The 27,157-nt window shown below is 55.5% G+C and overlaps 14 protein-coding genes across 14 annotated transcripts; 7 read left to right on the forward strand and 7 right to left on the reverse strand.

Moving 5' to 3' along the window:
• Positions 1–88: 88 nt before the first annotated feature.
• On the reverse strand, positions 89–2,482 carry L226DRAFT_507193 (enolase C-terminal domain-like protein). The gene is made up of 8 exons (XM_067678118.1): positions 2,358–2,482; positions 2,044–2,308; positions 1,869–1,989; positions 1,335–1,801; positions 1,037–1,258; positions 907–972; positions 653–799; positions 89–591 (listed from the first exon to the last, which is right to left on the reverse strand). The coding sequence occupies exons 1-8, from the start codon at positions 2,389–2,391 to the stop codon at positions 507–509; spliced, it is 1,407 nt and encodes a 468-aa protein (XP_067535975.1). The 5' UTR covers positions 2,392–2,482; the 3' UTR covers positions 89–506.
• A 374-nt stretch (positions 2,483–2,856) lies between these two features.
• L226DRAFT_462166 (uncharacterized protein) lies at positions 2,857–3,425 on the reverse strand (the record flags this gene model as incomplete). Its single annotated transcript, XM_067675705.1, has 4 exons — positions 2,857–3,002; positions 3,049–3,145; positions 3,201–3,255; positions 3,313–3,425. The coding sequence occupies 4 exons, from the start codon at positions 3,423–3,425 to the stop codon at positions 2,857–2,859; spliced, it is 411 nt and encodes a 136-aa protein (XP_067535976.1).
• Positions 3,426–3,841: 416 nt separating this feature from the next.
• Positions 3,842–6,270, forward strand: L226DRAFT_612464 (uncharacterized protein). The gene is made up of 3 exons (XM_067686396.1): positions 3,842–4,024; positions 4,078–4,096; positions 4,151–6,270. Exons 1-3 carry the CDS (start codon positions 3,897–3,899, stop codon positions 5,834–5,836), a joined length of 1,833 nt encoding a protein of 610 aa, XP_067535977.1. The 5' UTR covers positions 3,842–3,896; the 3' UTR covers positions 5,837–6,270.
• Positions 6,271–6,359: 89 nt separating this feature from the next.
• Positions 6,360–7,507, forward strand: L226DRAFT_612465 (glycoside hydrolase family 25 protein). The gene is made up of 6 exons (XM_067686397.1): positions 6,360–6,576; positions 6,644–6,829; positions 6,895–6,999; positions 7,065–7,188; positions 7,246–7,332; positions 7,385–7,507. The coding sequence occupies exons 1-6, from the start codon at positions 6,390–6,392 to the stop codon at positions 7,398–7,400; spliced, it is 705 nt and encodes a 234-aa protein (XP_067535978.1). The 5' UTR covers positions 6,360–6,389; the 3' UTR covers positions 7,401–7,507.
• A 925-nt stretch (positions 7,508–8,432) lies between these two features.
• On the forward strand, positions 8,433–9,711 carry L226DRAFT_507196 (glycoside hydrolase family 25 protein). The gene is made up of 6 exons (XM_067678119.1): positions 8,433–8,709; positions 8,771–8,956; positions 9,019–9,123; positions 9,178–9,301; positions 9,352–9,438; positions 9,492–9,711. The coding sequence occupies exons 1-6, from the start codon at positions 8,523–8,525 to the stop codon at positions 9,505–9,507; spliced, it is 705 nt and encodes a 234-aa protein (XP_067535979.1). The 5' UTR covers positions 8,433–8,522; the 3' UTR covers positions 9,508–9,711.
• On the reverse strand, positions 9,562–11,741 carry L226DRAFT_612467 (uncharacterized protein). Its single transcript, XM_067686398.1, has 8 exons — positions 11,523–11,741; positions 11,330–11,468; positions 11,177–11,276; positions 11,008–11,126; positions 10,854–10,959; positions 9,977–10,805; positions 9,771–9,908; positions 9,562–9,711 (listed from the first exon to the last, which is right to left on the reverse strand). Exons 1-8 carry the CDS (start codon positions 11,652–11,654, stop codon positions 9,670–9,672), a joined length of 1,605 nt encoding a protein of 534 aa, XP_067535980.1. The 5' UTR covers positions 11,655–11,741; the 3' UTR covers positions 9,562–9,669.
• Positions 11,742–11,831: 90 nt separating this feature from the next.
• Positions 11,832–13,010, forward strand: L226DRAFT_612468 (uncharacterized protein; the record flags this gene model as incomplete). The annotated part of the gene is made up of 4 exons (XM_067686399.1): positions 11,832–11,897; positions 11,954–12,283; positions 12,328–12,366; positions 12,420–13,010. The coding sequence occupies exons 1-4, from the start codon at positions 11,850–11,852 to the stop codon at positions 13,008–13,010; spliced, it is 1,008 nt and encodes a 335-aa protein (XP_067535981.1). The 5' UTR covers positions 11,832–11,849.
• A 607-nt stretch (positions 13,011–13,617) lies between these two features.
• L226DRAFT_522606 (alcohol oxidase) lies at positions 13,618–16,078 on the forward strand (the record flags this gene model as incomplete). Its single annotated transcript, XM_067678769.1, has 14 exons — positions 13,618–13,782; positions 13,843–13,860; positions 13,960–14,003; positions 14,069–14,142; positions 14,204–14,273; positions 14,325–14,398; positions 14,457–14,554; positions 14,656–14,679; positions 14,717–14,907; positions 14,952–15,130; positions 15,176–15,327; positions 15,399–15,519; positions 15,733–15,981; positions 16,044–16,078. 14 exons carry the CDS (start codon positions 13,618–13,620, stop codon positions 16,076–16,078), a joined length of 1,494 nt encoding a protein of 497 aa, XP_067535982.1.
• Positions 16,079–16,213: 135 nt separating this feature from the next.
• L226DRAFT_44205 (kinase-like protein) lies at positions 16,214–17,455 on the reverse strand. Its single transcript, XM_067674829.1, has 2 exons — positions 17,327–17,455; positions 16,214–17,269 (listed from the first exon to the last, which is right to left on the reverse strand). Exon 2 carries the CDS (start codon positions 17,234–17,236, stop codon positions 16,349–16,351), a length of 888 nt encoding a protein of 295 aa, XP_067535983.1. The 5' UTR covers positions 17,237–17,269; positions 17,327–17,455; the 3' UTR covers positions 16,214–16,348.
• L226DRAFT_44204 (uncharacterized protein) lies at positions 17,456–18,518 on the reverse strand. The gene is made up of 4 exons (XM_067674828.1): positions 18,184–18,518; positions 17,886–18,120; positions 17,698–17,833; positions 17,456–17,632 (listed from the first exon to the last, which is right to left on the reverse strand). The coding sequence occupies exons 1-4, from the start codon at positions 18,248–18,250 to the stop codon at positions 17,618–17,620; spliced, it is 453 nt and encodes a 150-aa protein (XP_067535984.1). The 5' UTR covers positions 18,251–18,518; the 3' UTR covers positions 17,456–17,617.
• Positions 18,519–19,474: 956 nt separating this feature from the next.
• Positions 19,475–20,846, forward strand: L226DRAFT_534330 (uncharacterized protein). Its single transcript, XM_067680642.1, has one exon. It carries the CDS (start codon positions 19,525–19,527, stop codon positions 20,557–20,559), a length of 1,035 nt encoding a protein of 344 aa, XP_067535985.1. The 5' UTR covers positions 19,475–19,524; the 3' UTR covers positions 20,560–20,846.
• Positions 20,847–20,916: 70 nt separating this feature from the next.
• Positions 20,917–21,969, reverse strand: L226DRAFT_559998 (glycoside hydrolase family 25 protein; the record flags this gene model as incomplete). The annotated part of the gene is made up of 6 exons (XM_067683331.1): positions 21,719–21,969; positions 21,473–21,658; positions 21,311–21,415; positions 21,128–21,251; positions 20,989–21,075; positions 20,917–20,932 (listed from the first exon to the last, which is right to left on the reverse strand). The coding sequence occupies exons 1-6, from the start codon at positions 21,942–21,944 to the stop codon at positions 20,917–20,919; spliced, it is 744 nt and encodes a 247-aa protein (XP_067535986.1). The 5' UTR covers positions 21,945–21,969.
• A 1,319-nt stretch (positions 21,970–23,288) lies between these two features.
• On the reverse strand, positions 23,289–24,644 carry L226DRAFT_485547 (uncharacterized protein). Its single transcript, XM_067677114.1, has 2 exons — positions 24,147–24,644; positions 23,289–24,093 (listed from the first exon to the last, which is right to left on the reverse strand). Exons 1-2 carry the CDS (start codon positions 24,398–24,400, stop codon positions 23,418–23,420), a joined length of 930 nt encoding a protein of 309 aa, XP_067535987.1. The 5' UTR covers positions 24,401–24,644; the 3' UTR covers positions 23,289–23,417.
• Positions 24,645–24,970: 326 nt separating this feature from the next.
• Positions 24,971–26,766, forward strand: L226DRAFT_462197 (uncharacterized protein; the record flags this gene model as incomplete). The annotated part of the gene is made up of 4 exons (XM_067675709.1): positions 24,971–25,073; positions 25,125–25,226; positions 25,285–25,800; positions 25,862–26,766. 4 exons carry the CDS (start codon positions 24,971–24,973, stop codon positions 26,764–26,766), a joined length of 1,626 nt encoding a protein of 541 aa, XP_067535988.1.
• Positions 26,767–27,157: the final 391 nt, after the last annotated feature.

The raw sequence follows: 27,157 nt of genomic DNA on the forward strand, positions 1-27,157 counted from the left end.
AGTCGTGAGAAGGAAATTACCCAAGCCCGGTAGGGTGACCATGCCGTCTCCACTAGACGAAACACCTAGCTGACCACACGCATACGGCGGGCGCAGTGACATTGATTCGCGTCGTGTTGGTCGTGTCAGGTCCAATGCTGCGTACTGATGCGATGGCCGTCGAGGCTTCATCGGTTCACCGATCCGCGATACAGCAGCGGTGCCTGAGCAAGACTAATCCAGCATCACCGGTGTCTCGGAAACAGCGAACGGCGGACGGTCTGCCTTTCTTTCGACTGAAACTAGTGCCAAGGATGACGTGAAGCAAGGAGTTAGTGCGGGACGGAAACCACAGGCTGAGCTGAGGAGAGACCCCGCACTTCCGGCCAGTCTGGGACTGCAGGGTAGGGCGAGAAGAACGCGTCGCGGTAGATGCTGGAGTCGGAAGCAGAGGCGAAAGCCCCTCCTAAACTACGGGGTACATTCTGCTTCTTCGTCTGTATCGTCTGACACGGCCGTGAAATCGCCTAGGCCTGCGCCACGCCGCGGCTCTGCCAGTAAGACCCGCCCGGGAATTCGTACTCGGCGATGCTCTTCTCATGCATTTCAATGCTGCGGAGGGTCATGACGAGCATTAGTCAAAGAAGGCATCCAGACAGTCCGAGGCTCGCACCTGTATCCCTCTTTCGCGTCACTGGGGGCATTGTAGCGGCCGTTCTTGTTGATCGAACACGGGTACAGGAAGTGCTCGTGCAGATGGTCGACGAACTCCAGGACGTTGCGCTCCATAGAGCCGGAGATTGCGATGTAGTCGATCAGACTGCCGCAGGGATAGGGGACGCAATGCAACAACGCAGAGTTCACCAAGTTCGCAACACACGTCAGAACGTGTCACATTCGTCTACGCAGGAAGGTCGATGTACGAACCTTAGGTGAATGACATACTCACACAGGCCGACCCCACCCGCATGTGGGCATACAGGGACGCCAAACCTACGACAGTCGGGGACAGGGTCAGAACACAATCCGTCAGCATAGTGCGGCGATGACATCTCACTTGGCAGCCATGAGAAGCACGCTGAGCACCTCGCTAACGCCAGCAAGGCGACATGAGTCGATCTGGCAGACGTCGATGGCTTCCGCCTGGAGAAGCTGCTTGAAAACCATGCGATTATGCGCATGCTCGCCTGTGGCGACACCGATACCGTATGGCTTCAGTGCCTTGCGCACTGCGGCGTGCCCGAGTATATCATCTGGTGCGGTCGGCTCTTCGATGAACCTGCGATCAGAAAGCTTGTCAGTACCCCCAACTACACCAGCGTTACCATGCATCTGGTCCGCAGTGAGAGACTGACCAAGGCTTAATCTCCGCAAGACTCTTGACGTAGTCAATCGCCTGCGGAACGTCCCACACCTGATTGGCGTCAATCATGAGCACACTTCCCGTCGGCCCCGCGTTCTTCCCCGCAAGATCGGGACCGTTAGGATCCTTAGGCTTATGGCCCGCGGGCAGGTATTGCGGGTCGTCGATGATAGAGCGGATGACCTTGCCACGACGGAGGTCAGAGTCCCTATCCGCGCCGACCTTCATCTTGAAATGGTTGAAACCAGCTTGGACAGCCTCGCGCGTGAGCCGTGCCACCTTCTCGTCGCTGTACCCGAGCCATCCTGCGGACGTTACGTAGGCAGGATAGCCCACCTCGCGGACCTTGGCCTCGCGCTCCGCTCGCGTCGCCTCCTTCTCCTTGAGCATGGCGAGAGCTTCTTCGCGCGTCAGCGCATCAGTGATGTAGCGGAACGCAGTGGCGTTCACAATCTCTTCCTGTGTTTGCGACACGGTGCTGTGGTTCAATAGGGACTTGCGGAGCGCAGGTAGGGTGGGCACTTACCGGCGTCATGTCTACCACTAGCTTCCATAGGGGCTTCCCCCGCGCCCGCGCAAACATGTCCCACAGCGCATTATCAACAGCACCGAAAGCGATGTGGATGACACCCTTTTCTGGGCCGATCCTGAGACAGCACGATAAGGGAACACATTCGCAGCCCAACAGAGACGGCACGTACCAGCGAAGCTGCGGGTCGGCACACAGGTAGTCCCACGTCTTTCCCATGTTCGCAAACAACTCTTCAGTGTCCTTCCCCAGGAGACGCTTCGCCAGTTCCTCAATCGCTTTGCACACGATATCGTTTCCGCGACCGATGGTGAACGTCATACCATATCCGGTGAGGTCGGAATCGGTGTACAACTTGACATATGCTGACGAATAGTCGCAATCGGTGTTCATTGCATCCGTACCATCCCCGCTGAGCGAAGTGGGGAAGCGAACGTCTGGAACAGAAGTCAACAACCAGCAGCACGCGAGACGTCTGTTTCGCACCATGCGTCTTGTAACCAGTGATCTTGGGGGCCATCCTAGCGAACGTTGCACGATGGACGTCGTGGTGAGACGAAGAGAAGCGTAGAGGGAAGATGGAACAGCATGGACCGTCCTGATGTTCTTATACGAGACCACTCTGGTCAACGGATGCACCGAGAAGTGGTCTTGAGGTCATCGCGCGGCGATCCGGGCCGCCCGGTCCGTGCGGGGCGGGGGTCTCAAAGCCCTTTCCAAGCCCAGGCGATGGGCTGGTGGACGAACTTACTTTCCTTTCAATGAGTCCCCACCCAGGGCTCGGTCCTATTCCTGTATATCGTGGAATTACCGCATGCATGGACCGGGCCGCAGAAAGACAGGTACGAGTACCTGCACCATCAATAACCGTAAATTCACCGTACGTCCGAAGAAAGTACGACACTTACTACCACAAACAGGCACATCCCCCCTGGGTCATCATATGGTCCTGTGCAGCACGCATGTAGCGGTTGTAACTTGATCGCTAACCACTACTTCTATCATCGCTATGGGAAGCCGCCCGGAACGGTTTCGCTCGGAACCAGAAGGTCCATTTATACTCGCAAGCAACAAGGTCCTCGTCTCCCCACTGAAATCGTACTTGCTGTCCGAACTGCCAGCATATACACTCTAATCATTTCAGTAATGTCTCGAACGGCGAAGGCAACGCGCTTACCAGCTTGGATGTTGTACCGCGAATCCTCGAATGACAGTGTTCCCGGGAAGGACTCTGGGCATTGCTGATGCGCGATGACCAGCCGAATGATCAGGTCCTGTGTAGTGCAGAGTTCAGTGACGGAGGTGAGTCTAGGAACTCTGGATGCATACACTCAAGTCATGTCGCACGAGGTAGTATGTCGTGATCGTATCCACGCTCTTCGACCTAGTTTCGATTCTGCACTCAGACTCAATGACATCTCTCAAGAAGCCGTGTACTCACTCCTCCGCTTTGAGCGTTACTTGCACGACATGTGATGGTTGAATTTCGTCTTTCTCGAGCTTTGGTAGCGCGACAACGATAGTGTCGTTGAGCGGGAACAGGAACCTGCGCATTTATTGGGGGCAACCCTATGGTCCGAGTCAGGGAGAAGGTGGTGGTTTGGGGTTAAGATTATGGTCGCCCTACTGGAGCCTCCGTCCCTTTATATACTCCTGCAGGGATGGCTCGACCAAGGGTCATCGAAGTCTCTCAACTTCCCGGATTTGGGTTTGGCCTCACCATTTCTGGACTGCCGTGAATGGGTATCAATAAGCCCACCGAGTTACTCCAACAATTGTACTGAACGCAGTGTAGGATCATGAGGTGCCCTTGTTTATTTTAACCTAGTGCCATATGTAAGTTCCAAACACTAAGTGCCATGAAGTTGTCCGCGGCCGGCGCCTATCCAACATGAGTAGGAGCGGGGACTGCCGGAGCACCGCATTTTGGCGACTCTTTGCATCCAACAATTTCCTCCTACCCACCACCACCACACTTCGCGTACGAGATACCTTGTTGACACGTATACTTCTGCAATAGGTTCTATGCTTGACGTAACTGAGAATGGAAGAGGAAAAGAGATACCAATCGCCGGACCGAAGCTCCTGCAGATTGCCCACTCTTTCGTAACCGGTCTCTGCGAGGAATATGCACTATTTCAAGCTGGCAATAGGTGAGGATGTTTCACAACGATTATATGATTGATTTGACACCATGATCTGGTAGTGTCATGACTCCCGCAGAGGTACGTCGACACCGGACCGTCAAGATTGCATTATGGTAATCATCATGCAAGTAGCTTCAGGCTCTCGACGACACAATATGTGCAGGGTTCAAGATAGTGCGGCGGATGATCAATACGTTACGACCTATCAACAAGCTCCCTCCAGAAGTCATGGAGCTTATCTTCGCTCTGGTCCCGGACGACCTGGCCGCCACTCAGATTGGTCCCCTATGGCGGAGATTCCGCTCGCATCGTATGGTGGATGTTCGCGGATTGTGCCCCGTCACCGCGGTGTGTCGTCAGTGGCGAAATTTGGCCCTGTCAACTTCCAGCCTCTGGTCGTGCACCTACGATCGGACTCGAAAAGTCTCACAGCCCCTCCACGCCAACTACATCGACAGATGCAAGGGCGGCCCGCTATCCGTCTGCATCGAGGGGCGTGTTAGCGATACCACACTAGCGCTCCTTCTGAGTGATGGTGATAGGGTTCGCGAGCTCTACGTCGATGGCTTCAACTGCGGCGGAACAATCGAAATGGACAAGCTGTCTGTGGTTGCGACCTTGCCTCTGAAGAATGTCGAACAGTGCACTCTAGGCTATTTATACTCAACGCCGCATATGCTGAACCTCTTCGGCGGTATCTGTCCTAAACTTCGCATGTTGCGGTTGGACACAGCGTCTATGTTTCCCTCCTCCCCCATTCCCTCCCTCACACATCTAGCCGTTCTATCTCCTCCACTTCTACCGAATCTGCTAGGAAGCCTGCTGAGGCTATTGGATGGCTCCCCGGGCTTGCAGGAGCTCTACCTCAACGACTTTGCCTTCTCCCAACCGGCGCTGTCTGTGGGCGACTGGCGCGGCGGTCCCGTTCGCCTCGACCGCCTGGAGCGTCTCTTCCTACGAGAGCCGCTCTCCCGCACGCCACCTCCACATGGACCGGACCCGGTGACGCACTACATGTCCTCCATCCTCCCCTACCTCGCCATCCCCGCCACCTGCATTCTTCGTATGGGCACCGTGTTTGCATCAGGTATCCAGCCCTGCCTGCAAAGCTTGACTGGGGAAGTGCGCGAACCTGCGACACACCTATACATCCACGCTCTCCCACATGTCCGGAAGAACAACGTCTACTGCGTACGAGCAGTGAACACAGCGCGGCGCCAGTATACCTCACTGGACGTGGGGGTGTTCAGACGAGAGTTCACGCGCCAGTCTGTCGTTCAGCAGGAGCTATTCCAGTCCTTGCGGCTCGCGTTCACAGGTCTTCCCCTCCTTTCGCGCATCCGGGAGCTGTGCATCTACTCGGGTGAGGGTACTTCATGGGGTCGCTCGCTCCGGCATCTTTCCATCTTCCCGTCTCTTCCGCACCTCGAGACCTTGGTGTTAGAACTCCACCATCCCACAAGTGCATGCGAGTTTCTCGCCCCGTTGGAGGTGCCATTACCTTCAGATATCCCCACTCCGCCTGTGGTCTGTTGCCCACGGCTATCCACCATCGTTCTGTCGTCCTCCGTGAAGGACGCAAGGTACATGCGTTGGTTGGCAAAGATGCGGGCCGCCGCAGGAGTTCCTCTGGCTCGCCTTCTCCTCGACATCCGGCGGAAGTCCTTCACGGAGATGTCGGAGTACAATGCGCAAGGAGAGTTGGTTCGGTTCCTCACCAAGGAAGAGGCGGATAGGTACCGACTCTTTCAGAAAGCAGCAGAAGTTGCACCTGCGTCATGTCCTACCTGGATGGACGAGGAATTGATTCTGGCTTAATTGATAGATATGCCTGTTCACAGGATGGCCGCCTGACTATGACGCGATTGCAGAGGACCCAATACTGACGATTGGCATGATGAATGAGTATGAACCTTATCTCGTTAAAGCTCACCTGCTACCCGGGACTCCGAAAGGTGCGAGCATCGGATACCGCATGCCGACCCACAGCTGGACGTCCGACAGCCAACCGTCGTCATCGCATACATATGGCACGAAATGTCATCCTTGATCCTTAGGAAGGCCGCGAGGACGCTCTCCGGCGCTCACCATGCCTTGAACGTTGCCGATGCCACCTGCATCATGCTGGCCTGTCAAACTACTCGCACCTTCTCAATCCGGATCAAGAGGCATCGCGTTACTAGTATGTCCGCCCGCACGACCGTGCACCATGATACGCACATGCGCGGTGATCAGCCGATATGAACCAGCACGCTCATAGTACTACAGCCGAGAGGAATACCCGGAGCAGCGCTCTATAAGAGACTGGTCTGTCGTAGCCCCAGCTGCCGCTTCAGAAGTTGCAGCACTACTCCTGGTCCTTCTGCTCACGATGAAGGTGTCCACAGGTCTCCTCACGCTGTCCGCGGTCCTCGCATCGTCGAACGCGTCCCCAAGGCCGGCGAAGCGCGACAACCCACAAGGCGTGGACATCTCCGCCTACCAAGGCACTGTGGATTTCGACAGCCTCGTGGCGAACGGCCTCTCCTTCGTCTATATCAAGGCTACCGAGGGCACCAGTGAGTCGCCTGCCAGTTTGCCAGGACGTAGATCGGGAACTTATATCGGAGCCGCACCGCGACCCAGCATACGTAGACGAGAACTTCTCGGACTACTACGAAGGCGCGACGAACGCCGGCCTCATCCGTGGCGGCTACCACTTCGCGCACCCGTCCTCGTCGTCTGGGGCCACGCAGGCCAACTACTTCCTTGCAAATGGAGGAGGTTGGAGCGGCGATGGCATCACCTTGCCCGGGGCTCTTGACATTGAGTGTACGTTGCGTCCCTGCTCTCCTCATACATTCGATCAACTGACATGCCGGTCTTGCATATTGCAGACAACCCAAGTGGCGACGAGTGCTACGGGCTGAGCGCGTCAGAGATGGTATCATGGGTCCAGGACTTCTCGGACACGTACTACTCAAACACTGGTGTCTATCCCGGTAAGTCGCCCTTCCGGAGTATTCTCAGACCTTGGTGTACGAGCATGCACTGACATCATGATCAGTCATCTATACGACCACGGATTGGTGGACGACCTGTACGGGGAACAGCGCCGCGTTCGCCTCGACGAACCCGCTCTGGATCGCGCGCTACTCATCGAGCATCGGGACGCTTCCCGCGGGCTGGGGGTGAGTAGTCTCGTCCTCGGTCCACGATACGGAGCACATAGATTGATGTTTCTTCAGGTATACCACTTTCTGGCAGTACGCAGACTCAGGCGCAAACCCTGGGGATCAAGATGAGTTCAACGGTTCACTGCAGGGGCTCAAGAAGTGCGTATCTTCCCGCGTAAATATGAGGCCTCGTCACTTACCTGAACTATAGCTTGGCACTTGGCTGAAGTCCACCGGGATGGCGTACGCAGCAAAAAGAACCATGGAGTACGCTACACGAGCTGCTCGGGTGTGATACGATATTGGTAGTGCTCGATTCGGATTGTCCATTTTGAGGCGAATACTCGTCAGAGTCGCGAGCGTGAGGTTGACATGCAAGTAGTCGTCCAAAGCGTGTCCGCACCCGCAGTTGCAAGGAAACACTGTCAGGGTTCCTTCAATTGAACGCATCCACACACAGCGACCCGTGCGGCACTCCTCACTATCATGCTGCAACGAGTCTTAGTAAGATCGAATGGGCTGAAAAGGATCATGTTTCCCTACTTGCGATTCTGCCTCCTGGCTGCATACCCAAGACCTCGTGATGAGCGAGGCTTGACCACGACAGAACATAATCATCCCTTCCCCACGTTGACTGGTCCTATCCCATTTGTCTTTTCCTGTGCGCATGCTTTCCGATGCACTTATCGCATCGTCGTTACCAGGCGTAGGCTCAGGATTATGTTCGTCGTGTCCTGCGTCCATTACTGAAAACTGACTGAACGGATCACCTGTATACTCAGTGATCACGGCATAATCGGGGCCCGGGAAAGCTACGTCAAAATGACGCGATCGCAGGGGACTTGATACTGACAGTTATCGTGAGTGCGTATGAAGACTTATCTCGCCAGAACGACAGGCACTTACCTGCTATGTGGAGGCTCTGGAGGGTATGAGCGTGGGATTTCGCATGCGGATCCACAAGCTGGACCGCCAACAGCCAACCATCGCCATCACATAATAGCACAAAATGTCAGTCTTGATCCTGGAGAAGGCCGCGGTGACACTGTTCACGCCTTGGGTGAGTTACCGATGCCACTGTATCATGCTGACCTGTCAAACTACTCACATCTTCTCGATCCGGATCAAGAGCCGCCCTACCAGCATGTCCGACGGCATGACCGTGGGCTATGATACGCACATGTACAGTGGTCAGCCGATATGAACAAGCACGTTCCTATAGAGCCTTGGCAGTGACCGGGACCGAGGAAATCCCCGGAGCAGGCCTATAAAAGATCGTTTGTTGCAGCTCTGGGACAGGAGCTTACGGCCACCTTGGTTGCCCACTACTCCTAGTCCATCTGCTCACGATGAAAGCGTCCACAGGTCTCCTCACGTTGGCCGCCATCCTGGCTTCGTCGACCGCATCCCCGACGCCGGCGAAGCGCGCCAGCCCACTCGGCGTGGATATCTCCCATTACCAAGGCACGGTCAACTTCAACACTCTCAAGGCCAATGGCCTCTCCTTCGTCTACATCAAGGCCACCGAGGGCACCAGTGAGTCGTTCTTCAGGTCTACCTGGAGGTGTGTGAGGGACTTACCTTAGAGCCACACTAGCGTACCAAGACCCGAACTTCTCCGCCAACTACGTAGGCGCGACGAACGCCGGCCTCATTCGTGGCGGCTACCACTTTGCCCACCCGGACAGCTCGTCTGGTGCCACACAGGCGAACTACTTCCTCGCCCATGGAGGAGGGTGGAGCAGCGACGGGATCACCCTACCCGGAGCTCTTGACATCGAGTGTACGTTGCGTCCCTCTATCTTGATCTAGAGCACGCTGAACAATTACATGTCGGACCTACAGACAACCCGAGCGGGGCCGAGTGCTACGGGCTCAGCGCGTCAGCGATGGTGTCATGGATCAAGGACTTCTCCAATACGTACCACTCGAAGACCGGTGTCTACCCTGGTAGGTCGCCCGAGGCAGATCTGGTCAAGGAGCATGCATTGACCTTCTGATCAGTCATCTATACAACTACGGATTGGTGGACGACCTGCACGGGTAACAGTGCTTCCTTCGCCTCGACGAACCCGCTCTGGATCGCGCGCTACTCGTCGAGCATTGGGACGCTTCCCGCCGGTTGGGCGTGAGCAGCCTCGTCCTCCTTCACGAGCATTCACTCACAGCAATCTTCAGGTACACGACCTTCTGGCAGTACGCAGACTCGGGCCCGAACCCTGGGGACCAAGATGAGTTCAACGGTTCTCTGCAGGGTCTCAAGAAGTGCGTACCTTCCCGCTGTAAATCCGAGGCTTCGTTGCTCACCTCTTTCATAGCTTGGCACTTGGCTGAAAGCCACCTTGAGGCGATCCGAACAGCGAACGTCACAAAGGAAACTTCGATACAATGGATAACGCTACATGTGTTGCCCGTGTATGATGCGATGTCAGTTGCGTGGTATATGATACAGCTGCAGTCGGACGGATAAGAAAACGCGATGCTCGTCAGAATCTCTTACACTATTTCGTCGACCTTGGAACGATGGATACAGAAGCCCTGCGCAGAAGCAACGTCAGACATCATGCATGTATCAAGGATGCAATTGGGGTATTCACCGGAACAACCCACTCCTTGCAACTACAACACACGCCCGCCCAGTCATAGTTGCCAAGCTTTACGCCGCACTTCTTGTTTGGGCAGATGATCTTGCCCGCCATATGGCCCTGCTCCAGGAAGGGCTCCATCCACTTCATCTATCATACGTAGCACGTCAGCGACCCAAGTCCGCGCATGACAGCGTGAGAAGGCGACGAGTACTCACCGGTTCGACGAAGTAACCGGAGCACTTGGGGTTGGCAAGGATTGGTGCACTGACGGGTGGAAAGTAGCTCGAGCTCTTTGCGGCCGTCGATGCCAGCCCAGGGCTCTGAGGAGCTGAACGAGCAGGCAACGGGGTTCCAGAGCCCGAAGCCAAGGGCGTCATCGACAACGCAGCGGGGGCTCGGAGAGCCGCAAGCTTCGGGTGTGATGCAAGCTGTGCAGCAAGGTCACTGGGGTGCACGAACGAGCTCGAGACTGAGAGCGGCGGGCGCTGAGAAGGCAGAGGGGTGACCTTGTCCGCGCTCTCGGCGGCTACCTCCTTACTCGATCCTCCCACTGCATTCGCAACACTCGAGGTTGGTGGAGACGGTATTAGCTCCGGAGATGTCGCCACGGTGCCCGCAGTGCCACCATCGTCGGATTTGGGCGGCTCCTCATCCGAGTCATCCTCATCAAGGGCAGATTCGGAGAGCGAGTTAGAGGCAGACTGCCCTATCTTCGCAGAGGCGCTATCAAGCTCGAGGAGCGCGCTCTGCAGAGGTCGGCCCTCGGTGATCGACCCGAGACGAGAACGCGGAAGAGGATCATGCACAGACGGTCGTCTCGAGATAGCTGAAGGTGACAGGGGAGGTCCGCCGATAGCTGTAATTGATGGCTTCATACCAGAGCCGGATGCTCGACGCGGCGCAACTGCGCCAGCAGTGAGGGGGCTGAGAGGTTTGGCTTCGTTCATCGATTGTCTCCGAGACGGAGCAGCAGACAGGACAGCTGGCGTCGGTGGTCCCAGTTGACCGTGATCGAGCATATGCTCGCGTGCAGCCAACTCTTGTCTGACCGAGCGTTAGTACCTAAGCTTGGCAGAGAACTAAGCGACCTACCTGCACATCTTGCAACGAATCTTGCGACGCGGTTGGGGAGCGGGGGAGTCTGTGGGGCTACGAGGGAATTTCGCGAACATCTCGGTCTCGATATCACCATCACCATCTTGGACACGGTCAATATGTGAATGCACATGGCGTAGACTTCACTCACTCATGACTTCGTTCACTGTTCTCTCAAGATAGAACATGCGTGTCTCCTTATCGCGCTTTGAGACCTTGAAGGAGGCTGCGTAGAAGATGTCGAGCTGGTGCATGAAGCCCTCGTTTGGTCTACAGGGTGTCGTGAGAAGACACCACGCCAGTCAGGGGACGGAACCTACTGTACGTCTGGGCGTGCCTTCCGAATGACTTCAAGTGCGCCATCGGCATCAAGACCTTGTGTGACCATAAGGTACGCAGCTACGATGGCGACACTACGGCCTGTGCGCGAAGGGTGAACAACTTCCGGGACGCATGTTGTCAAGTGTACTCACTCATGCCCGCCTGACAGTGCACTAGGACTCCATATCCCTTGTCCAATTCAGACTGTATGAACGTGATGGACGGCACGAAATGTTGTAGGATGTCTGCGGTCTCAGTGTCGTCGATATTGATTTGGTGCCGGATGAAGGTCTGTCTTGCAACATCTCGGGAGCACGCTCACCACTCGATCTTACGACGGCGTACCTCATGAATTGAAACCCTTCCCCTCATCGCCGACAGCACGCTGCGGATATTGTGTGCTCGCAGGTTCTCCGAGTCCAACGCGCTCGGCAGGTCTCCTACCCATAAGTTGGGTACAATTTCGTTCATCGACATCGCCGAGTCCGGTGAGCGTCGGTAGAGGCTGGATATGTCGTGAGAGTTGCCTTTGTCGTCGTGAAAAGGGGCAGCACCGATGGCGGATGATAAGGAGAGTGAGAAAATATTGAAGTCGAGCACGTCGATGTCATCGTCCTCGAGCTGCGAACTCCCAGCGCCTACCCAACTTTACCCCAGACCGCCACCATCTCCATGAACGGGCTCTCCGACCCTCACCCACCTCTTGGAGTGCCCCTTACAGTGAGTAATGCGTGATTCATCCGCAACAGGTCTGACGTGTTCGTTGTTGGCGACAGGCTCATGTGAACCCTGGTGGGGCACCCCGCGTCTCCCCTGCGCTCCTACGGGGTGCGATGGAGCTCACTGCGATCTTTGAGCAGCGTACTGCCAAGCTGAGATCTGAATATGACGAGAAGATACGCATCCTAGTACAGGAACGCGATGCTGCATTAGCTCGGACTCCAGTCAGCTCGCAGGAGGAGAGGAACGCAATTGCGAAGGAACGCGCAGCCTGCAAGTCTCTCCAACAGCAGGTGGAAGCATTGCAGAAGGAGAATGAAGAGTTGAAGGAGGCGATCAGAACCTTGCTCGATCCAGCAATGCAGATGCAGGGCGCGGACGTTGATGTGAGTACTCTTCTCAATCACTTTCATTGCATGTATGCGTGTAGTCCACCGAATTGGATGAGCTTGTAATGCTCCTGGCGGAGGTGGAGGCGTATATGATTGATGGACACCACATACTGACTCGCTGTAAGTCCAGCAGAGCAACCACGATGCCATAGAGATCATCCCACCCGCATCACCTGCACGATCGACCACGCTACCAACCTTGGCTTCTTCAAGCACACTCTCCACGCTCACGTTGCCATCGCAGGAGCCTGTCCCTATGCAGGTGCGTGCCTCTCCTCCCCTCCTCCCACTTCCCTTCGACGATTTTTTCATCAATCTCTCCCCAACCTGCCCGGATTTCAACTTGGAACCATCCCTGGGGCTGCAGCTTGACCCGCCGCTACCGGCTCCCGCGCCCGCACCCAGGTCTCCTCGGATGCCAGCATCGTTGCGCACTCCTCCTTCGCCAGCGAGGTCTCAGACTGCAAGAAGCGGCTCCGCATCTCGCTCACCTGCTGCTGTTGGAGGCACGTCTAGGTTGGATACGGCCACGTCCACCAGGAAGTCACCCAAGTGGAAGCTCATCATCCGGATACCGCAGTCGAATGAACCACCGCGAAAACTCATCAAGCCCCCGTTGACCCCTCCTCCGCCCGGGGAAATAATGGAGGTCTTACATTGGCCGTGTGAGCCCGACGATGAGGAGGGTGACGATGGTGCTACGTTGACGGAGGTTCCCTGAGTGTGGAGTATACCCGACCTAGTGTGTCAGACGAGTCTCAGGTGAGTGATTGCAAACCTGCCGCGCGACCGGTTCTCTGAGTCTCGGTCCGCAGAGTTTTGCTTTCATGTCGCCGCTGTCTCGCTATCATCGCTGTATCGTGTACCTGCTGTCTGTATCATATCAACTGCAATACTTGTGCCGAGATGCTCCATTTGCCCCAACGTCCACGCATCAAACGATGAAAATCCGCGGCACTGAGGGGCTCCTTCCTCTGGACCAGCCGTGCCCAAGAGTGAGACAACCAGTTCGGCCACTGGCGTCGTGGTATGAGACCGAAGCACCCGCGACACGTATGGGCCTTAGCGCAGCAGGCCAAGCCCTCGTCGCTCGAGAAACCGACCCAACTTGAACATATCCCCATGGTATCATGAGCGCCCGTGTTCGGGCTCCATCTCTCCAGTACAGTCCAGCGATACCTGTTCCCCCAGGCTCGCGCCCACTCCGGACACCGACATGCCTGCAGTTCTGGTGTCTCAGGGTCTCGGACACGTTAACCTCAAACTTTACAAAGCTGACTGAGAGCGTCGTTCCCGGGAACCCACCTCCACCTCCTTCCCTTCTAGCCATGGATAGCTTGACCACTGCCTCCGAGGTGTCGGGCAAGTCGTTCGACTATATCGTCATTGGCGGCGGAACTGCCGGCTTAGTCGTCGCCTGTCGGCTTACCGAAGACCCCAGCAAGACCGTTCTTGTGCTTGAGGCTAGAGGCGCACACTTCGACGATCCACTCGTCTGTGAGCATGTTCCGTGTCTTCTCTAGCGACGAGGGATGCTCACGAATGCGGTCTAGATCTACCCGCAAGCTACGGTAAGTTCTCTTGGGAACCCCGAGTACGATTGGAGCTTCAAGACGGTTCATATGCCATTGGTGTCGTGGCTCGCCGATATCCCTAACGCCCTTATGTAGGTTCCACAGAAACACTCGGAGGGAACGACGTTTTCCTGGGCAAGGTCTGTGCCTCGTCGTTCAGACTGCGACAATACAGAAGCTTATCGCATGGACATCATCTACCCAGAGGCAAAGGCTTGGGCGGCTCTTCAAGTACGAACTTCTACCTGTGGACCCGGCCCTCGAAACGCGACGTCGATGGTAAGTCGAGCACAGCACGCAGTCGCTCCTGTACTGACGGATCACGCTCTCTCCTGCAAAGCCTGTGAGAGACTGGGTAACCCCGGCTGGAACTGGGACAACTTCCTGAAGTACTCGAAGAAGTGCGAGACGTGAGGATGCGACGCTAATCCTGCCGCGACACTCGCTTATTGTCCCGATAGCTTCATCCCAATGTCAGAGGAAGTAACTACAGCAGAGCGTCTCACGTACGACATGGAGGTTCATGGAACAGATGGTTGGTATCGTATTGGGATGCATACTGCGTTGACCTCGCTGAGTCGATGACTCCTCAGGCCCAATAATCACGAGCTTCCCGAATCTGCGGCCAGGGTATGAAGTTGTCTTGCAAGATGCATTCGACAATCTCGGGATACCACGCCTTGCTGAGCCCGTATGTCGCATTGTATCGACGGTCCGCGACCTGCCACTCAATTCCGTTGTGGAGGAGATAGATTCGGAACTGGCATGGACTTGACCACTGTGGACCCGAAGACGAACAAGCGCATCACCTCTGTGGTGAGTTCTGATCCTATTCGCGCTCGTGGTATGGCAGGGCCTGACGGCGTATCTGAAAAAGGCGGGCTCGAGGACGAACTTGAAGATTGTTCTCAATGCATCTGTTTTCCGAATCTTGCTATCTCTCGACTCGGACGAATTTGTGGCCAACGGCGTCGAGTTCCTCGTTGACGGCCAAAAGCACGCCGTCCTCACTACGCTTGGCGGTGAAGTCATCCTCTCTGCCGGGTAAGCGTACGTTCAGATGGGCGTCACTTGTACCGCGTTATCAGCTATCCTACCAGCACCATCAACTCGCCCAAGATTCTCGAGCTCTCGGGTATCGGAGACCGGACGATCCTGAATAGCCTCGGTATTGAGACGAAGGTGGACCTTCCAGCCGTCGGGACCAACGTTCAGGAACACATGTTTGCCGGCCTTGCATATGGCGCGTTTCCTGCCCCATGGATTAGTCGGACAATTTCATGCTGACAGCGACATCGTGTTGGTTGACCAGAACTAAAGACGCCTGAGAAATTCAACACCATTGACCCGCTCTGGGATCCTGCTACGGCTAAGAGCACATCAAGCTCCAGTACGCACCCTACGCACCTGAATAACGAACGATCTCTTCTGACCAGGTCCGCGCGCGTAGTGCCAATGGAGAAGGTCTGTTCACGTTATGAATCGTGGGCGTGATGATGGCTCCGCTTTCTGCGATTACGGACCGCGCGGCCGAGATCGAGGCGAACATCCCGGAACCAGACGACGTTCCTGGAAACGCCGAGCAAGTCGCGCTGATGCAGGAGGGTGCTGCCAATGCGGAGTTCCTGAGCATTCCAGGGTTTTACAGCTTCCCCAGTGCGTACGGGCGGTGCCATCTTGGTTTCCTGCTGTTGACAATTTATTCGCAGATCCTCCTACGTCGGGCACAAAGTACGCTTCGTTGTCTGCTATGTTGAAACGCCCATTCTGGAGAGGAACTGTTGTATGCATGAAATTGTTGATCAGAGTTCAATAGACTTACCAAGGATGGCGCCAGCACGCTTCCTGGGTATTGACCACTTAATATAGGCGCTGAGGTTAAGCCCGGCCCCTCAGCACATACCGACGAAGACCTCGCTCTCTGGCTCAACAAACACGCCACAACTTTGCACCATGCTTGCGATTCCTGCTCCATGCTGCCCATCGACAAAGGCGGTGTCGTTGATCCGGAGCTGAGGGTGTATGGTACCAAGGGCTTGCGGGTACTCGACCTGAGCGTTATCCCGCTCATTCCCTCAGCGCACACCCAGAGCGTCGTATACGCACTCGCAGAACAAGGTTAGCTCCTACTAGGGATGTGTCGAGAGTTCAATTCGAACAGATCATTTGCGCCATTCTAGCGTCCGACATTATCAAGGGTCACTCCGAGCTTTGAATATCCACACAGTTGAACTTGTATACGGTATATCTAGTAGTCCGTACGATTGGATGTTGACGTTGAGTAATCCGACGGGATCTCCAAACCAGTTGGTAACAAACAGAATATGTATTGACTTTGTCAAGCCCGCTGAGATCCCGCCAGAAGCACTCCCCCGTGTGCTCATCATGTCCGCCACTAGCTCGCCTCGGACGATCATGTACGTGCTGATATCCAACCTCTTCTATGACAGCGAAGAGTCCAGACAGGCATCACGCAGCCTATCCATCATAGGCCAAGACTCGACAGCTCCTGTTCGAGCTCCTCCGGGCCAGGATCCGGCGTTATAGAGCCGGTAGTCATTGCGTACTGGCAAGCATAAATATAGCGCTCCTGCTCGTCGTACGGCCCCGCAGCGAACTTGCGCGTCCACGTCCACAACTTCGGCTGCGGGTAGATGAGGGTTCTCTCGAGCATCCCATACACCTCGAACCACCGCGGGTACACACCCGCGTACCCGAAGTCGATCAGCCAGAGACGTTGATCATTTCCGAGGATGATGTTGCGCAGGAAGAGGTCGCCGTGAGTGAAGACGAGCGACTCGGAGTCGTCGAACGCCTGTCCGGTGTACCGGTATTTCCGCATCTGCTGGCTGACGCGCAGGCGTCCATTCATCCAGTCGCGCAGCTCGGCGTACGAGAAGAAGGGTCCTGCTCGGCACTCTCCGAGAGCCGGAAGCTCGCATCGAACTGGACGAGAGAGGTCGTCAGTGATAGGTCCTGGGATTTGTTTGTCAATCTGTGGGGTGCGGATACGACGCATCTGCTTGACGTAGTCGCGCAGAACGACTGAGACTTGGATCTTCTCCCAGGAAGTGAGATCGTCCCAGCAGTGGTCCAAAGTCTCGCCGTGAACATACTCCATGACTAGGTATGATTTCGAGCCGTGCACGAAGAAGCGATACATTTCCGGAACTGGAATGCTCGTCTGCTGTCGCACGAGGGTCATTGCAGCGGCTTCCGGCGCATGTGCAGCGCCCAAGTAGCCGATCTTGACAACTACGTTCTCGGCAAGAACATAAACCGGTGGGACCGGAAAGATGCGGTTGACAGTGGTGTCTGTGAGATTAGGAGAAGTCTGACAGAGACGGACGATGTCCTCATCCGATATCGCCATGATCTCCGCCAGAGACAGAGCTGGACGGGGAACCTGGAGGAGTCGTCGTCGTCGTCAGAGATACACCACAATTTGATGCGGCTGAGGTACCCACAAATGGACCACAACCAACTGCAAAGGCTCTTGAATGCCTCGGAACCGCGTTCATGGGGTCAGCATAGCATGCCGATAGTAGCCCATTCGATTCTGCGGTAATCGTGACACCTGGGTAGAAGATCCTCAAGCTACCATCGTCGAACCACAGACTCCTGGGATTCATATCAAATAACTGAGGGAATACGACGGACAACGGATCAGCGAAGACGTGATCGGGCTGCAATTGGCCGATGTTGGTGGCTCCTTCGCTCGCAAAGACAGCCACTGTTGTGCCATAACGTTCCTTCAATCGAGTGATATCTTGCACGAAGAGGCGCTGTATGGATATGTCAGACATGGCACACGTCGAAGGGCATTGCGCTCACCTCAACATCGCTCAAGCATCCTGCTATCAACAGTAGGTCTGCATTGGAGATGATGCGGGACGCCGTCTGATGTTGCTCTTCTTCCGATATGCATCCATCCTTCGGTCCAAACAAGCGCATCTGATCTTCATCATGCCTGCGACGCTTGTCAGAATGACCTAGAGAATCAGCCAGGTAAGGCACCGTACCTTCGGCGAGTAGATAGCTCGATCAGCAGGGGGTCTCTCTGAACCCACATTGCGACATTGCCATCCGATGACGGTACCACCAACCCGAACCTCGAGAAAAAATGCTCAATGGCGCGCTTGATTCTTCCGTCCCCGTTGCAGGTGATGATGGTGAGGTACGATTCTAACGCAATGCTGTTCCTCACATGGGGAAGCGCAAATCTAGCAAGGGCAAGGTGAGCCTGGCTCAGGCCTGCTATGCTGATGCAGAGGCGAGTAAGCCACCGTATAATCATGCAATGTGCACGATATCACGTACTCGGGTTGCGAATTTGACGGTTCAGGCGGGTCATCTGGAGCTGACACGCCGTGAAGATGATGTCCATCGGTCGTGAGCTGAGAGCTTTGTACACCTATTAGGTGAATACCGTCAGGAAGGTCTGTCTATACTGAGCTACCATGAAGCAATACTTGTCTCTGAGGGTACCAGTTCCCCGCCAACTAGCACGACGATGCGTTTCACATTCTCTAGCTTGCCCCTGACCATCTCAAGAGCATTGGAGATGTGGGAACGCTGCATCGGCTTCGCGTGGAGCTTTCGAGGGTACATGTCAGCACGAGCAGGATGGAGGTGGGCGTGAAGATAGCGAAGATGGCCTCAAGCGTTCGGGCTCTATGCTACATATTACTAATAGGCACTGAGAGCGTGGGAAAGAAGGTGTACTGAAAGCTGTGCGATTGTTATCCGGCGTCCGCGCTAAGGCGGCAGTGCGCTGCATCTTGGTCGGACTTCATCGATTCATCTTGTGGCACTTCTCTTGCGGTGCTGGGTCTTCTGAGACCTGTGCTGCGTACCGCCTCTAGCGTTGTTCTTGCCGTTCCATAATAGTCGACATCAGACCTCGTCCCACAGCGGGCCCCCGCGACCGCCATGTTGGAGGTTTCCGAATATCACTAGAAGTCCCCTTCCATCGCCTCAAGGCCGCTATACGAGCGCTGCTTTCCACCTGGATGTGGTGTGTGGGCCATTCGAAAGTCCAGAATGCATAGATGCAGGGTCCTGGCATGGGAACCTGGAATATTCTCGAGCGGTCGTTGGACGGAATGGTGTATCAATCACAACCGCATACAGTACCAATACATACTTATCCCGTTCTGATCGCCTATCGTCGGACGAGTGCTAGAATAACGGAAAAGGCCACATAGCCCTTCCAAACACGCCTGAAAGCCATTCCTATCGTGCCAGCCAGCTATAGGCAAGCGTTCTGTTTCTCTCTCACGCAAGTCAGCGTTGTTCATGTCTCTTATGACAGCAACACAATCCAACACCGTACAGGACGATTGCTGTTTATCGACACCTATCCCACTGGTTCCTAGGTCGCTGCAAGCGTATAATTGGACCCGTGATATTGGTAAAGGTTTGACATATCCGCAGTGCATGTCAAGAAGCAGAAGCAGAGACGAGCGCGACTCTATGAGCGCTGTTTTCATCCGAACAGAGAGATGACTCCTGGAAATTGGCTGGGCACACCTACCTGAGGTGCTGCGAAGTGCTCATTGGATATAAGGCCGTCAAACGGGAGGGCATACGTACATCCCCCCCCCCAACCCTCCACGCCTTCGCAGTTACCAATCCCACATCCCCGAATCATCTCTTGTCATGTCAGGCTCTACCTCTCGACAGGTGTTACCGGCAGGGCTGGCCGCAAGTATCACCAACCGAAGGGTTTCCCCTGAGACTCTCCAGTCTGGACGATATGTGACCGACCGAGATCTTTATGACTTCGATGACGTCGATCGCAATAACAAGTGGGATGAGATGGTCATCTCCGTCTACCTCGTCTGCAGTTGGTCCGTAATCGACCCTCCCGTTCCCACGCAGATTGCTCCCTATAGTCCTAGCGGCCCAGTCCCCGCGGCATTCGGCGCCGCCGGGCGACCTTTTCCTCAGGGAGCCGGCTCTGCCCCTCCCGGACGCGTCACAGTGTCACCAGGGTGGACAGCGCAGATGACTCAGAATCCCTACTCGCTTGGACTTGCCCCGGCGGTGCAGGCTACTGCGGCATCCCCCTATACTAGTGGGGTGCAGCCCATGTTTCCCCCGGGCCAGTCGTACGGCCAAGCAGTGCCCACACATCCCACCCCAGCGACGTCTTCTGTCCCCATGACGGGTGGACCCTACGCGCAAAATCCTACGCCATCTCCTCATGGCGGATGGCCCATCCCGTCTGTGAGGGGGATGCCAGGCGGTAGGCAGCCTCCTGTTGGGCCACCTACGGACGAACCCGTGTCGTTTCACTTCCGCTTGTTCTTCCAACTCGCCTCGGGAGGTTCCGTTGAGTTGCATGAACAGAACCTCGGGATGATCAACAACAAGGCGATAGCGCTCTGGCGCACCTACGTCGTGACAGACAAAAACGTCTTTGACAGTATCAAGATCCTCACGAACCAACCGTTCCCGCTGCACGTGGTCAGAACAATTTTGTTCCAGACCAAGAGGCACCAATACAGGTTCGTAGGGGGGAAAGGTTGCGCGTATTGGTCGTTGAAGGTCACTCATGACCTGGAGGTCGAGCGGCACCTGCAGCATGGTGCGGAGCGTTACAGCAAGGATTTCTATCGTCGGTGTGCTCAGCGTAGGGGCAAACCGGACGAGCTGGCGCCCGAACCCGTGCGCGGCGTTTTCTTCCAATGAGCAAGCTTCGGAGGAGGAGGAGAACCGTGTTCGGGAAGCTGGTGAACCAGCAGCTCGTCCGACCGTGACGGGAAGATAGTCGCCCAGGATCCATTCCGCAATGTACACAAGTCTGCTAGTCTAACTATGTCTTCCTTTGGATTTTTTCCCTTGCTGCTGTAATCGGGCACTGTACATAGAGCAACTGAGTAAAGAGTCACTACCAGTGTAAATGAAAGATTGTTGGAACGTCCGAATACGTGTACGACACCTGCATCGAGCGCAGATTAACAGAAGAAGCAACATCCAGCACATTGTTTCCGAGTCCGGTGGCATTATCCTTCATTGCCTTCTCGAACGCTGCGAGAAAGATAAAGCCTATCCCGAAGCCATCCTATAGAAGAACATCTATAAGCAGTTGACAAAAACAGATGCACATGAGGCGCTTACTTCTTCAGACCGTCCATACTACCGTTGAATTCGTCCTGATCACCAGGGTTCCGTCCCTCGCTCGCATATTGCCAGAAGGTCGCATACCTAGGGTTCATTCAATATCGTTTTCCGGTGCTCGAGAGGACGCAACACTCACTTCCAACCGGCCGGCAGGGGCCCAATGCTCGGAGCATAGTGAGCAATCCACAGCGGGTTGGTGGACCCGAATGCAGCGCTGTTACCAGTACAAGTCTTCCACCAGTCGGTCGTAGTGTAGATGGCTTCAATGACACAGATAAGCTTGTAGACCAGCGGTTCTGGGATGGAGAGCGTCACGTACGTGGGTACCGTCCGGTCTTGGCGTGGTAGGTGTTGGAAAAGTCCTTGATCCAAGCGACCATTGCCGCCGCCTTCAGACCGTAGCACGTATGGGGTTTCGGACCATCTGGCATCGCATACCGTGAGCACATGCGAGCGGAAGGCTCTGCGAGACGGTACGTACACTCGATGTCCAGCGCTCCGGGAAGGGTGATGCCGTCCTTGGACCACCCGCCGCCATGAGCGACGAAGAACTTGGCCTGCGCGGCGCCCGACGAGGTGTCCGGGCGGGCGAAATGGTACGAGCCCCGAATGAGGCCTGCCTTGGTTGCGCCGGTGTACTGCTTGGAGAACTCCGGGTTCTTGTAAGCTAGACGGGAAAATTGTGAATCAATCCTTTCCAGAACCGTGAACTTGGGGTGACACTCACTGGTCCCCTCGGTGGCCTTGATGTACACGAAAGAGATACCGTTGGCCTTGACCTTCTTGAAGTCGACGTTGGGCTGGTAGCCGGAGATGTCGATACCCTTCGGGTGTGCAGTCGCTCGCTGCTCGAGTTCGGGTTCGGGATCCGGGGAGGGAGCGGGAGCGGGATTGGCGGTGGTGGTGGCAGCAATGGCAGCCACGAGGAAGAGAAGAGCGGTCGTCAGCTTCATAGCTGTAGATGTGAGTTCACTGGGTGGAGCTTGAGCGTTGTCCTGTCCTCACCGAGCTGAAACCTGCTTGCTTTTATAGCTGAATCTCCTACATGGCTGGATGCGACTGGACGCACGGAGACTTGTAAACACATAGGAGCGTCCGCTGAGCATTGGAAATAAATCAGCAACCACCGACGGGAAGTGGGCCTTATTGCGCAACCGAGAGCATACAACTCACAATTGACAAGCCAACAGTCGAAAGTCGATATATGTGACAGATGCGGCGCTGCCTGGTGAAGATCCGGAGAGTGTCAGCACTGCTCGCTGTGCACTGGAAGACGTCGAAAAGTGACGGAAGACGGTCCAGGGTGCTACTGAGGAACAATCCACCCTCCATCGGAGAATAACTTTGTTCTCGAAGTCCACAAACATGTAGACGAAAGGAGCATCGATTGGCATCCGAGTCCGAATCCCGGCAACGGGACCATGCGGACGTGTCGTCGAAGCTGCAAGCTTGTCGTGAAGCGCAGACAGGACGGGCGGGCTGCGATTTTCTAGCACGCCCTGGATTCATTGCTGGTTTGCACAGTGGCGCAGTAAAGCACGATGGCAGTGCCCGGGACCTAGCGGCCTGACGGATCAGCGTAGCCTATTAGATCGACGTGATTCTACTAACCGCATGAAGGCCGTTCTGCACAATATCAGCAGTCTCAAGCAGCGATGTGGGTGAGTATGACGGATAGAAGGAGAGTGTCGGTGGCCATCCGAGTGACCGTCACTGCAAGGGGAGCATGCTGCTCGAGAGTTCTATCCACGCAAGCCGACGTCCAGGGCAACGTGTAGTTGGCCACCGAGCCCCGGCGCGATCTGGTAGGCGTACGCGGAGCAGAGGTCGGAGGAGGGAGATGAGCAGCTCGGACGGACCGTAGACCGGTGAAGGGAGCCAAAGACTGTTTGGGGAGCTCTAGACGGCGTCAGGTCGTTCTCCATGCGCAGGCCGTAGCTGACAACCACGTCAATTGCAGCGGCATGGGCGGTCGTCTTGGCACGGCGACTACTCACCACGACTGGACTCGAGACGGTTAGCAGTGGCGTTCATATTGCTGGAGCGGGCGGGACATGTGGCCCAGCTGTGACCATGGTTGCATCAGGTGCCCATCAGGCGGGGCTACGACGGAGTGGCGTCAACACCATTTCACCATCGGAGAGGGCTACTGTCGGCACCAGCTGTTAGGATCTACTCATCGGATGGATGGGAATCCACGATCCCACTCACCATGCGAACCATCCAATCACTCTGCTGGATGTATCAGCAGACGGAACAAGAGCGGGCATATGCAGTCAAATATATCTAAATGCATTGACCGGATCCAGTGACGGACAACGGCAGTACAGGATTGTCAGGTGGGAATGTATGATATACCGCTACAGAATCCTGCACCGTTACGTGAGCTCCCAAGCAGGATATGTCCATGAGGGCACGTACTGACATCAACCGGTCCCCCATCCCTCAATCGACAAACCAAATATCGAGGGAAGCCTGGCCCAAAGGTCACGACGTTCGCTCCGGTCGTGCTCCTTGATGAACTCCGCACAGTGCTCGCAAAGCGAATAATCCCTGGCCCACTCCTCTATCTCGTCCGCCACGGAGTGCAGCAGCCGGGGGGTCTTCCACTTGAACTCAATCTGATCTGCGTACAGGTCGCGCATCCCCGTCTTGCATCGGATTCGCGACGTGCACGCCGCGCAGGGCTCGACCTTGAAGAGACACTCGATCCTGTAGTCAATCATGCGGCAGAGCGCGCCATAGCCGTCTATACACCTCTCCAGGTCTTCCCAGCCCAGCCGCTCCACAGTCCCATCTTCCCGCGTCCAGCCCTGCACAATCTTTCCTCCGAGAATGGCGCACTCGTAGAACGCGACGGGGAGCATCGCCGGGTTGTTCGTCAACCGTGCTAGACGGATGGCTCCGATACCCTGACCGGCCTCTGGCATGGCGCGGAACCCCTTAGCACCTTCCCATGCCTCGAAGGTGTCCGCATAGTACGTCTTCAGGCAAGCGATTGCCTGTCGCTCAACGCTTTCGATGCCGTACTTGTGGGAGAGGCGCGTCAAAGCTGAGAGCTGGTCGAACGTGTAGGCGTGTGCGAAGTCTTGGGCATATACGCTGCATAGCTCCATACGCACTCAGATCGGGGGAACCACAGACAGGCCACTCACAGTATCTGTTCCTTTGATATGAGGGTGCGCAAAAGGTGTCTCAGGTCCTCCGGAGAGTCGGAGAGATGAACGACAGGGCATCCATCGAAGACTTGGGTAGCATGCGGGTTGCCCGCGAACAACATATCAGAGAACACATGTGACTGAGCTGATAGAAGACCCTTGTAGACCTTGAAAGCGGTCGTTCCGGCCACGAGAACGATACTACCGTCGTCGAACCGAAACTCGTCGTCCCATTGCAGTCCTTCTGACATTGATGTTGGGTCTGGTCTCCCGTAGGCAACCAATTGAATGGGCTTGCAGAGGGAGTGGTTGTGATGGTGAGGGCCGACGCGACAAGGAGGATGACAAGGACAATGGCGGGGATAACGAGGACAACGGCGACGATGGCAAAAACGACGGCGAGTGCAACGAGGGCGATGACGAGGGAAGCAAGGACAAGACGAGGATAACGAGAACAATGGCAATAACGACAAGAAAGATGACGATGGCGACGAGAACGATGGCGAGGACGACGAGGACGAGATACATAGTATTAGTAACATACTGACTGAGTGGAGGTCGTCCGTATATGGTATGTCTGACGCCCGTAGAAGCCAGTGCCACCTCATGATGACACCTCATTCAACCTCTACTACTTGCGCACATGTCTCCTTCAAGCTGATCCTCTACACTTACTCTCAACTCAAACCAAAGACATATAACTATCGGTGACGCTGTAAGACTTAAACATGAACTCATTCAGACCCTACGGTTCTACAGTAGTTCACATGCTACGCCGCACTGGCACTATAAACCGTCTCCGTCTACGAGCCTCTTCAACTATGTCTCGACCTCCAGTGTTGGCGGTTTTCGGCCAGGTAACCAATGATTTTGAAGCCCTCCGCAGGCACACTTCGAATCGCTGGTTGTATGATGAGAATATACGTGAGTACTTACGACTTCTTGTTGAATGCAGACTCAACTTTCCCGGAGTAGATCTTCCGGCTCGTTACGTTGGCTTCGATCCGCTGGCACTCGCCCGAGAAGCCTCTAGCGCCGTGGGCGCCGAATGTGTTCGTGTAGACAAGGTTTGCGAAGGTCAGCGGATTCGTGCCGGATCAAAGGTTTTTCACGGGATACTTACATATATCTATAGGCAGAAACAACAAAATCTTCTGGCTGAGCTTCGAGGACGGTCGTGAAGCGGTGGCTCGCCTCCCTTACCCGCTGGCAGGCCCGCCTCACCTCCTTACCTCTTCTGAGGTCGCTACAATGGAGTTCGCCAGGGAAGTACTGAAGATTCCTGTGCCCAAGGTTATTGCGTGGTGCTCTCGCCCAGAGTCGACCAGCGTTGGGGCCGAATTCATCATCACGGAGGTCGCACATGGTATTGAGCTGTCCAAGGCTTGGGATTCGCTTGAGAACAAACAACGCATGCGCATTGTGGGAGATTTGACTCACCTTCATTCCAAGTTCTTCTCCGTTCGTTTCATCCACCACGGCAGTCTATACTTCAAGGCAGATGCCGAGGGTGTACCACACACGACCAATATGTTCGCTGATCCTGCCGGGATCCCAGAGGAGGCGCGTTCGAAGTATGCCATCGGTCCATCCGTCAACTGGGAGCTGTGGCGTGGTACCCGAAAACAGCTCGACACATACAGGGGTCCATGTATGTCCAAATATCCAATCGATTCTACGCTCGCGACGTCGCTAACAAGTTTCGTCCTAAGGGAGCGACTGCTTATCCCTCGTAACCGATACCATCAGATGTCAGCAAGAACGACTCGCCAAGTTTGCCAATCCTCGGATTCCCACCGACGCCTCTTTCTTGGACGAAGAAGATGCCTCGCCCGCCTTCCACATCAAGGTCCTCGACCAACTCATCTCATGCGCTCCCGCGACCATGCCGTCCCCAGAGCTATGCGTCCCGACGCTCTGGCATACGGATATGCATCAAGGGAACATTTTCGTCGATCCGTCCACCTTTATGATCACCAGTATCATCGACTGGCAGTGGGCGACGATCGCGCCTCTGTACATGCAGGCCACCATTCCCCGCGCGTTCTTCTACACTGGGCACAACATCGAGCTTCCTAGCCAGAGGTTGGGTAAACCGCGCTTGCCTCCGGATTTTGACAGCCTGTCAGCAGACCAGAAGAGATCCGTCATGGAAGAATACAAGGACGCAGCCATGTTCGTCTGGCAACAACACCTGATTCTAGAGGATCCTATTTGGAGCGCAGCGGTTCGCCTCCCGCAGTACACTCTGCGTACACGTCCTCTTGTTGAAGCTTCTCGGACGTGGACTGACGGCCTCACCACGCTGCGAAGCCTGTTGCTACGCATGCGGGATGAATGGTCAGCTCTAGCCGGGGACGGCACCCCATGCCCACTCCAGTTCTCCAATAAGGAGGAAGAACGCATCCAGATGTTAGTGGAACGACGAGACAACCACGCGGAGATGGTCAGACTGGTACTAGAGAACCTGTGGACCAGATATGATGGAATGGTGTCACCGGAGTACTACGACGTTGCGCGCATGACATGTGAGGCTTCGCTCCCCGAGTGGGACGCTGAAGCATTCGGCGGGCCCTTCCCGTTGCAGGAAGGTATGCGCAACCTGATCGCCGAATGAACGCGCTGGCCGGTCGTCTTTGTGTAGTTCTCGATTCGATGGATACATGCATGTACGGTAGCGCGATGTTCGTCGAGGAGTATCGTAGTGTCGTTTGGCTGTCCTTCCAACTACACAACTTGCATCATGCACATGTAGTGCTCGATCTTGCCTCGAATCATGATTGTGATAGAATCAGAGTGTACGGCTGCTGCGTCGTCGAGTCCACTGGCCGCGAGTCGTACTTGGACGGGGTTATCGTATTTGAATTGGTAGGGAGAGTAGGCTTCTTAAGACGTGGATGACCAGCTTCTGCATGCCGTCGAAAGGGGGACAGTCCAATGAATGGGAATGTGAGCGGTCATTGTCGGGATAATGCGATTCAAACGAAGTCGATGCCGGACCAGAGTTT

Source organism: Lentinus tigrinus (genome assembly GCF_003813185.1).
Source record: "Lentinus tigrinus ALCF2SS1-7 unplaced genomic scaffold L226scaffold_10, whole genome shotgun sequence".
Lineage (NCBI taxonomy): Eukaryota > Fungi > Basidiomycota > Agaricomycetes > Polyporales > Polyporaceae > Lentinus > Lentinus tigrinus.

What these genes read in the sequence shown, in the direction of transcription:
- L226DRAFT_507196 (XM_067678119.1), top strand. Translation starts at nt 8,523, where the DNA reads ATGAAAGCGTCCACAGGTCTCCTCACGTTGGCCGCCATCCTGGCTTCG. An exon ending in CGGAGCTCTTGACATCGAGT is followed by an intron (nt 8,957 to 9,018) that starts GTACGTTGCGTC and finishes TCGGACCTACAG; the next exon opens with ACAACCCGAGCGGGGCCGAG. An exon ending in ACGCTTCCCGCCGGTTGGGC is followed by an intron (nt 9,302 to 9,351) that starts GTGAGCAGCCTC and finishes AGCAATCTTCAG; the next exon opens with GTACACGACCTTCTGGCAGT.
- L226DRAFT_44205 (XM_067674829.1), bottom strand. Translation starts at nt 17,236, where the DNA reads ATGGCGATATCGGATGAGGACATCGTCCGTCTCTGTCAGACTTCTCCT.
- L226DRAFT_44204 (XM_067674828.1), bottom strand. Translation starts at nt 18,250, where the DNA reads ATGGACATCATCTTCACGGCGTGTCAGCTCCAGATGACCCGCCTGAAC. An exon ending in CCGTCAAATTCGCAACCCGA is followed by an intron (nt 18,121 to 18,183) that starts GTACGTGATATC and finishes GCATCAGCATAG; the next exon opens with CAGGCCTGAGCCAGGCTCAC. An exon ending in GAGCTATCTACTCGCCGAAG is followed by an intron (nt 17,834 to 17,885) that starts GTACGGTGCCTT and finishes CAAGCGTCGCAG; the next exon opens with GCATGATGAAGATCAGATGC.
- L226DRAFT_507193 (XM_067678118.1), bottom strand. Translation starts at nt 2,391, where the DNA reads ATGGCCCCCAAGATCACTGGTTACAAGACGCATG. An exon ending in TAGTGGTAGACATGACGCCG is followed by an intron (nt 1,802 to 1,868) that starts GTAAGTGCCCAC and finishes TCGCAAACACAG; the next exon opens with GAAGAGATTGTGAACGCCAC. An exon ending in GTGCTTCTCATGGCTGCCAA is followed by an intron (nt 973 to 1,036) that starts GTGAGATGTCAT and finishes CGACTGTCGTAG; the next exon opens with GTTTGGCGTCCCTGTATGCC.
- L226DRAFT_612467 (XM_067686398.1), bottom strand. Translation starts at nt 11,654, where the DNA reads ATGTCGATGAACGAAATTGTACCCAACTTATGGGTAGGAGACCTGCCG. An exon ending in GAAGGGTTTCAATTCATGAG is followed by an intron (nt 11,469 to 11,522) that starts GTACGCCGTCGT and finishes GTTGCAAGACAG; the next exon opens with ACCTTCATCCGGCACCAAAT. An exon ending in ATTCGTTGCAAGATGTGCAG is followed by an intron (nt 10,806 to 10,853) that starts GTAGGTCGCTTA and finishes ACGCTCGGTCAG; the next exon opens with ACAAGAGTTGGCTGCACGCG.
- L226DRAFT_612465 (XM_067686397.1), top strand. Translation starts at nt 6,390, where the DNA reads ATGAAGGTGTCCACAGGTCTCCTCACGCTGTCCGCGGTCCTCGCATCG. An exon ending in CAAGGCTACCGAGGGCACCA is followed by an intron (nt 6,577 to 6,643) that starts GTGAGTCGCCTG and finishes ACCGCGACCCAG; the next exon opens with CATACGTAGACGAGAACTTC. An exon ending in CGGGGCTCTTGACATTGAGT is followed by an intron (nt 6,830 to 6,894) that starts GTACGTTGCGTC and finishes TGCATATTGCAG; the next exon opens with ACAACCCAAGTGGCGACGAG.
- L226DRAFT_534330 (XM_067680642.1), top strand. Translation starts at nt 19,525, where the DNA reads ATGTCAGGCTCTACCTCTCGACAGGTGTTACCGGCAGGGCTGGCCGCA.
- L226DRAFT_612464 (XM_067686396.1), top strand. Translation starts at nt 3,897, where the DNA reads ATGCTTGACGTAACTGAGAATGGAAGAGGAAAAGAGATACCAATCGCC.
- L226DRAFT_485547 (XM_067677114.1), bottom strand. Translation starts at nt 24,400, where the DNA reads ATGTCAGAAGGACTGCAATGGGACGACGAGTTTCGGTTCGACGACGGT. An exon ending in ATATCAAAGGAACAGATACT is followed by an intron (nt 24,094 to 24,146) that starts GTGAGTGGCCTG and finishes GGAGCTATGCAG; the next exon opens with CGTATATGCCCAAGACTTCG.